This window comes from Lepidochelys kempii, chromosome 8, assembly GCF_965140265.1.
Source record: "Lepidochelys kempii isolate rLepKem1 chromosome 8, rLepKem1.hap2, whole genome shotgun sequence".
NCBI lineage: Eukaryota > Metazoa > Chordata > Testudines > Cheloniidae > Lepidochelys > Lepidochelys kempii.
The window spans coordinates 35290955-35298398 of NC_133263.1; the positions used below are offsets into that span (position 1 = coordinate 35290955).

General features: G+C 49.2%; 1 protein-coding gene across 3 annotated transcripts in view; it reads right to left on the reverse strand.

The window, feature by feature from the left end:
• Positions 1–6487, reverse strand: part of ECSCR (endothelial cell surface expressed chemotaxis and apoptosis regulator) — a 48812-nt gene extending 42325 nt beyond the window's left edge. For all 3 annotated transcript variants that reach the window (XM_073356028.1, XM_073356029.1, XM_073356027.1), the window contains exon 1: positions 6392–6487. In XM_073356028.1, coding sequence (XP_073212129.1) covers positions 6392–6449 — 58 coding nt within the window. In that variant the 5' untranslated portion in view covers positions 6450–6487. The remainder of the gene's footprint in view (positions 1–6391) is intronic.
• Between the last annotated feature and the right edge of the window lie 957 nt (positions 6488–7444).

Sequence of the window (7444 nt, forward strand, 5' to 3'; positions counted from 1 at the left end):
AATGGTAGAGTCCCAGGGCTCTGCAGGCCACGCTTGTTTCTTGTCAAGATGGGCCTGGACCAGTCCCCCAGCCTGGAAACCCCCAGACTCTGGGGAATCTTGGATGAGAATTCTTATTGTGACATTCCATGCCTCTTCCTTCACTGCTACTGGATCAGGGCGCCCCAGTCACTTGACTGCCCCACACAGTTGCTGGGTCTAATCCAAAAATAAAACTATTCACCAGAACATCAGTGTAAAGATGGAAGCACCCCCCTAAACGCAGGAGCTGAGCAGTGCATCAAACCCTACAACTAGCCACGTGGCTGCCCGGCGAGGTATAGGGCTGGAGGCCAGGTGGCCAAGTGCTTGAAAAGTGTGGTCATCTCACAACTACTGCAAGACGCAGTCTGGTGTACCAAGCACCCGCAGCCTTCCTAGGCTAGAGATGCTAGACAGAGATGCAGATGGACCTGGAAAGGCCACGTGCTCTCCCTTGGTCAAAGCACTATCTAGCTAGAGGAAACAATCCTGCACTGGAGATGAGATCTAAGAGATCTCTGCCACTCTTGTGTTCTCGGCTCTGATCCCTGAATGTCACCATGTTGTCCTTAACCTTGAAGACTACCACAGGCATGTGGTGCTCAGACACTAGGCTGGATTTAACCCCTCTGCCAAGCCATCTGTGTGTGCCCTTAGTGCATACCCTGCAGGTTATTGCCAGCAAGGCTCCAGCCAGGACCCTCCTAGTTCATAAGCAGCAGCTCTACCACATGAGCCAAAGGGGCGGGGGGTCCATCTCACCAAGACAGCAGCAGCCGAGTTAAGCTTGTCCCAGCCAGTCTCTTGCATGGTTTACAGCAGAGGTGGGCAACCTACGGCGTGCGGACCATATCCAGCCCGCGGAACCATCCTGCCCGGCCCCTGAGCTCCCAGCTGGGGAGGCTAGCCCCAGCCCCTCCCCTGCTGTCCCAGCTCGCCATGCCGCCAGCGCTCTGGGCAGCACGGTGGCATGGCTGGCTGTGGCCGGGCAGCACGGCTGCCAGTCTTGCCGCTCTGAGTGGTATGGTAAAGGTGTGGGGAGCTGTGGGGTTGGATAAGGTGCAAGGACACCCGGGGGGGCAGTCAGGGGAGAGGGAGCGGGGGGGGGTTGAATAGGGGCTGGGGTCCCGGGGGGGGTGGTTAGGGGTGGCGGTTCCCAGGATGGGGAAGTCAGGGGATAAACACCAGGGGCCATTGGATGGGTCAGGGGACAGGGAACAGGGTGGGTTGGATAGGCATGGGAGTCCAGGGGTGTGGATAGGGATTGGGACAGTCAGGGGACAGGGGGGCTTGGAAAGGGGGTGGGGTCCCAGGGGAGCGGTTGGAGTGGGGAGTCCTCGGAGGGGGCGGTCAGGGGACAAGGAGCAGGGGGGATTGGATGGGTTGGGGATCCTGAGGGGGGCAGTAAGTGGGAGGGGCAGGGGCCAGGCTGTTTGGGGAGGCACAGCCTTCCCTACCCGGCCCTCCATACAGTTTTGCAACTCCAATGTGGCCTCAGGCCACAAAGTTTGTCCACCCGTGGTTTACAGCCAGCAAATCTTAGAGGTTGGACCACCTGGCCCTGAGGCTAAGCCTCAGCAGTGATGCCTCTTGCTTATGGTGTGTACAGGACATAGTCCTTCTGCCAGCTCCGGGCTTGGGGTTACAGCAAAGATCCACTTTCAAAGCAGAGATGTGCTGGTATTCAGTTACTGGAACTATTTCCCGTAAGGACACCTGCTGCTGACTCAGCTACCGTGACACAACAGGATTCCTGGATGCACAGCCTGCAGGTCGTTGCTAACAGTTTTCAGAAGTTCCCTGAAGAGTCCTCTGGGGAACTTGAAGCATGTACTGTAATGATGTGTGGGCGGGAGCTAGACTAGTTCAGGAAGATCTGCTTAGTAAGCAAAGTTTTTGAAAGGTGGTTCTCCTGGGATCCTCCTGTTTTTCACCCTCCCCCTTCCTTCTACGCGTCAGACTGGCCTGGCTTTTTTGATCAAGGAGTGGAGGAGGATCTTGCTGTGTTGGTCAAAGGGGGTGGCTGTCAGGGCTGGGTTGTGGACAGCCAGACATAGTGGTTGGAGCTGGAGTCCAAAGTTGGGAGTCAGCTGGCTCAGAATACTGGGAGGTCAGAAGCCGAAGAGAGACTGGAGATCAGAACTACAAGTCGGTAACCAGAGTCAAACTGAGTTGGGATACCAGGGGGTCAGAGGCAGGAGACAAACCAGAGATCAGACCCATAAGTCAGAGGTTCAGAGCCAAGGCAGGTCAGGATGCCAGGAAGTCAAGCCGGGGAAGCAGGAGCAGGAGGCACAAGGTACACAGTCCAGAGTAGGGTGGATTGGTCCTGCTTTGAGCAGGGATTGGGTTAGCTGGGGATTGGTCCTGCTTTGAGCAGGGATTGGGTTAGTTGGGGATTGGTCCTGCTTTGAGCAGGGGGTTGGACTAGATGACCTCCCGAGGTCCCTTCCAACCCTGATATTCTATGATTCTATGATCCCAGTTGTTCTGACAGCTTTCCATTCCTGTTGCTGGCTTAAATAGGGCCAGCAGTCCAATGGCTGCTCTGGGACTCTGCCAAGGGGGTATCAGGGGCGGAGCCTCAAACTGGGGCTGGGCTTCATGGGTCCCAGGTCAGCAGGCTGCCAAGTGGAGGGTTGCAGCGTGGCTGCTCCTGTGGACTCACGTTCGAGGCCTGTGGGTCATGATGATGGCCAGGGAATAACCCTGGGAGCTCCCACCCAGGGAGGCAGAGAAGGCCTCTGCAGCAGCTTTGGAGAGCAACAGCTGGGATCTGAATGTGGTCCCCCTTGGCAGTGCAGTGAGCTAAGGCACCTGCCAGTGGGACACTATACTATGAGCCGGGCTGTGATTCCCCTGGCGCATACACAGACATACTCGCACGAACTCTCAGTGCGCCAGCCAGTGTAGCTGCTAGAGTTACCACCTTTGAAATGCACCCACCCGCAAGTCAGGCCCGCCACAACCCCAACCACAAGGCAACTCTGTGATCCCCGCCCTTTCAACAGCCACTTATAGTTTCTAGAGAGATCTTATATATAGACGAGACTGGTAACATTGCACGTCTCCTCACTCTCCTGTGACTCAAACCCTCTCTCACACACCTGCACCGTGCGCTTGCGTGTTGGTGGGCAGCCAGCTGCTGTATTTTCAACAGTTTAGATCTGTTATCACTTAAACTACAGAAGTGGGAACACTGCAGCACCTTTAGCTGGATATAGACACTTTGAACATTCGATACCCCAGTGCATTGTGATAATAATGTAAATCTCTAGACCCACGGAAAAGAAAACCTGGCAGATTAAATTATTTTTCTGGTAACTGGCAAATCCATAAAAAAATGGCCAGGCTGGTCAAATACCAGCCACGTGGTAACCCTACTAGCTGCAGGAGGAAGGGTGGCAGGAGCAGAGGCATGGCTGAGCCATGCCAAGTACAAACATGGTAAAACCAGTTGATACCTACTTGGCATGGTACAAACTATTTTACCTTTTGTCCCTGGACCTTATTGCTGCCACCACCAAGCGTCTAACAAATATAACAGGGAAAGAGCCTGCTTGGAAACGTCTTTCCCCCCTCAAAATCCACCCAAGCCCTACACCCCCTTTCCTGGGGAAGGCTTGATAAAAATCCTCACCAATTTGCATAGGTGAGCACAGACCCAAACCCTTGGATCTTAAGAACAATGAAAAAGCAATCAGGTTCTTAAGAAGAATTTTAGTTAAAGAAAAAGTAAAAGAATCACCTCTGTAAAATCAGGATGGTAAATACCTTACAGGGTAATCAGATTCAAAACAGAGAATCCCTCTAGGCAAAACCTTAAGTTACAAAAAGACACAAAAACAGGAATATACATTCCATCCAGCACAACTTATTTTATCAGCCATTTAAACAAAACAGAATCTAACGCATCTCTAACTAGATTGCTTACTAACTCTTTACAGGAGTTCTGACCTGCATTCTTGCTCTGGTCCCGGCAAAAGCATCACACAGACAGAGAGAACCTTTGTTTACCCCCCTCCAGCTTTGAAAGTATCTTGTCTCCTCATTGGTCATTTTGGTCAGGTGCCAGCAAGGTTGTCTTAGCTTCTTAACCCTTTATAGGTGAAAGGGTTTTTCCTTTGGCCAGGAGGGATTTAAAAGGTGTTTACCCTTCCCTTTATATTTATGACAACTGCTATTTACACCCACGCTAGCTCGATGAGAACTAGCACAAATATGTCTATGTACACGAGAAGGGGAACCACAGCCCTAGGTTGTAGTGTAGACATAGCCTAAAACTAGCTTTAACTCCTCCTGTCCCCCACACTGCTCCCTTGGCCAGCAACATATTGTTCCCCAGACTGTTCAGCCCAGTTTGCAATGGCCCATGCAATGGGGTTGCCACCATTTCTCCTCAGGAGCATAGGCCACCATCTAATACATTTCACTGCTAGGAATTTTTTCCTGATCTTCTTTCACGTCCTCCCAGGACTTTTTAGTTATATACTCTTGTGACATGCTAAGCACAGTCTCTCTCCCCATGGTATTCCCACCCTCCTATACTGGTACATACAGCTCTTCTGTGGTATCTTTGTTTCAAAAGCAGAACTGAGCTGCCCCCTGCAAGCTGATGAGTATCTGATGACAAACAGCACTGCTCTCAGTCCTCTGCCATTTGCGCTAAGCCTCATATAGCCGTCACACAGAGACCCTTTCACCAGCTGCGAGGGAACTGAAATAAAGTGCAGCACACACATCCGTATGAATTTGCTCTGAAATTAAAACTGACAAGCCGGAAGAGTTACATTCTGAACGGTCATATCAATGGAAGAATAACAGAGTGAGACAAAATATGCCAACATATTAAATGGCCGGCTGCTGACCAGAGGCCGTAACTGAATCCTACAGTAAACCCTACAAACTTAAAATGAGTGTACTCGTTAAACAGACAAAGGGAAACCAGCACAGAGATTTACCTAAGGTGACAGGAGTAGAACTCAGGTGTCCTGACTTAATTGAGGCCCCTACCTACTCGGCCAGAGTGCCTCCCAACACGGTGGATAAGCCCGGGGAGGTAGTCCAAGAATACAGGCCTTCTGGAGAGAAGTAAACAGGCAGGTGGATTTGAGTTTAAATACCAGCCAAGGGATCCAAAATGCAGCTGGAGAGCTGGGTGACACGGCAGGTCTGTCAAGCCACAGGAGAGGTTTCTGTGGAATAACCAGCATTGTTGCTGAGAGGCCAACTTCTCCAGAACTGCTAGAAAGCTTAATAGCATACTAAGGAACCCCTCTAATTCGGTTAAAATCATTTACCTAGTTACTGGGCAAAAATCCCTTCTTCCCCTGAAGCCAGGGGTGTTACATCTGGGATGAATTTGGTCTAGTCATCATCTGGATATAATTTCAAAGACATAGGCTCTTGCTCCTGAGAATGACATGATAAATGAACAGCTAGCAACTGAAGAGTCAATAGCATTATTCTGTGTGACCTGCACAGGCTTATTCTCGGCTTTCTGATCTGCATGCTGTAAACCCTATTCTCACCACACTGCAATTCCTCGGCCTCATGGACAACTTTTCATATGGTTTCGTTATATAAGGAAAACCTCTCATCCAAAAAATGCAGGAAGAGTTTGTTTTTTTTTATTATAGAAACAGCAGTAAGTAACTTTGCAGTCCCTTCTACTGCCTCCAGTTAAATAGAGAAACAAACACAGCTACTCCACACTCTGTCAATACAACACACGCCCCGCTTGCCTACAACAAAGGGAAAAGCAGCAGGCCACACTTCAAAACATTAATCGCTGACTCTGGATTAACACTTGCTCTGCCCCTGCATCCAAACATCAGGTGTTAACAAACAGTTAAAATCTGGAATATTAAATCTCTGTCTGCTTCCAAAACTTCAGTTGGATAAGGATGGGGATTCATGTTCTTATTTCAGTGTTTTGTCCACAGCCCTACATTATTTGTATTTACAGCTACAGGAAATGAACAATCAAGAGGAAGGGGCAAAATACTTTACAGGACAATAATATTTTGCACATTTCAAAATGCAGTAGTTCTAGCAACTATCTCTATACCAAAGTGGTGTATTAAATACTATAAACCACCTCAATGTCCCTACGTTATCACAAGATAGGCGTTCTTTTATCCCAGTGTGATCCCTCTGAAATAAACTTTACAAGTGCTAACATGGCCAGATTTTCTAAAGAGCTGATCTCCCAATATAAGCACTTAAACAGATTCTGAGATTTTCAATTGGACCTGCTGGGGGTTGGGAACATTTGAAAAGACAGACACTTCTTGTAGCTGCCTAAATGGGAGCCAACCTCTTTTTAAAATCTGCCCCTCCCCTCTGCAGTGTGATTTAATTGCCTTACCTATAAAATGAACGCAGCCAAATACCCACAAGAGCAGATGGATATTCAGGGCCAGCATCTTCTCGGTAACTTGTGCCTGCACAGCCTGCTCTATCCATACTGTGAGTGAAAGAGGTGCGAGGAGAAATTTGCTGGCCTGGGTTGATTCTTTTGGAACTTCCTGTTAAATAATAGAAGGAAACAGACTGAATCCACAGGAGAGCTCATGCCATGGAACTCTGTTTTCGCCCATTATGGTTTAAAAGGATATGAGACATAGTTTACTGAATGCAAAGGAAACCTTGGCAGCATTTTTGTCAGGGAACTCTTCTCAGGCTGGAGGTGAACAGCAATAAATGTACACAGCGGGCCCAGTTTGCTGTGTGCTTACATAGCTTCTTTATGGTATCTATTTGTGTAACAACAATACCAGTGCTTTGGTGGTGTTACCTAGTGGGCTAAGCACAAGGTTAGCAGCCGGGAGGTCCTGTGTTCTAATCCTGCCTCTGACGTTAGCCTTGAGTAATTTACTTCTGCTGCTTATCTCAGAGGGTGACTGTGTATGGGAAAAGTGCCCATCATGGGTGCGAGCACCCACTGCTGGGGTAAAGGCTATTGTAGGAGAAAGTCTCCCCAACGATCCCCCACCTGAGGGTTATAAACTGTAATCAAGTCACCTCTTTGTCAAGTTAAATAGATTGAGTTCCTTGAGTCTGTCACTATAAAGCATGTTGTCTATTCCTTAATCATTCTCATGGCTCTTCTCTGAATCCTCCACAATTTATCAGCATCCTACTTGAACTGTGGGCACCAGAACTGGACATGGGATTCCAGCAGTGCCAAATACTAAGGTGAAAACCTCTGTGCTCCCGCTCGAGATTCCAGGATCACATTAGCCCTTTTGGCTACAGCGTAGCACTAGGAGCTCATATTCAGCTGATTATCTGCCAGGAAGCCCAAATGCTTTTCAGAGTCCCTGTGACGAGGACTCAATCCCCAGATGGCATGGTTCGTTGTCTGACCGGAGAGAGACAGGCAACACCAGCAAGGTCTGAACACAAAGCTCTTTATTGA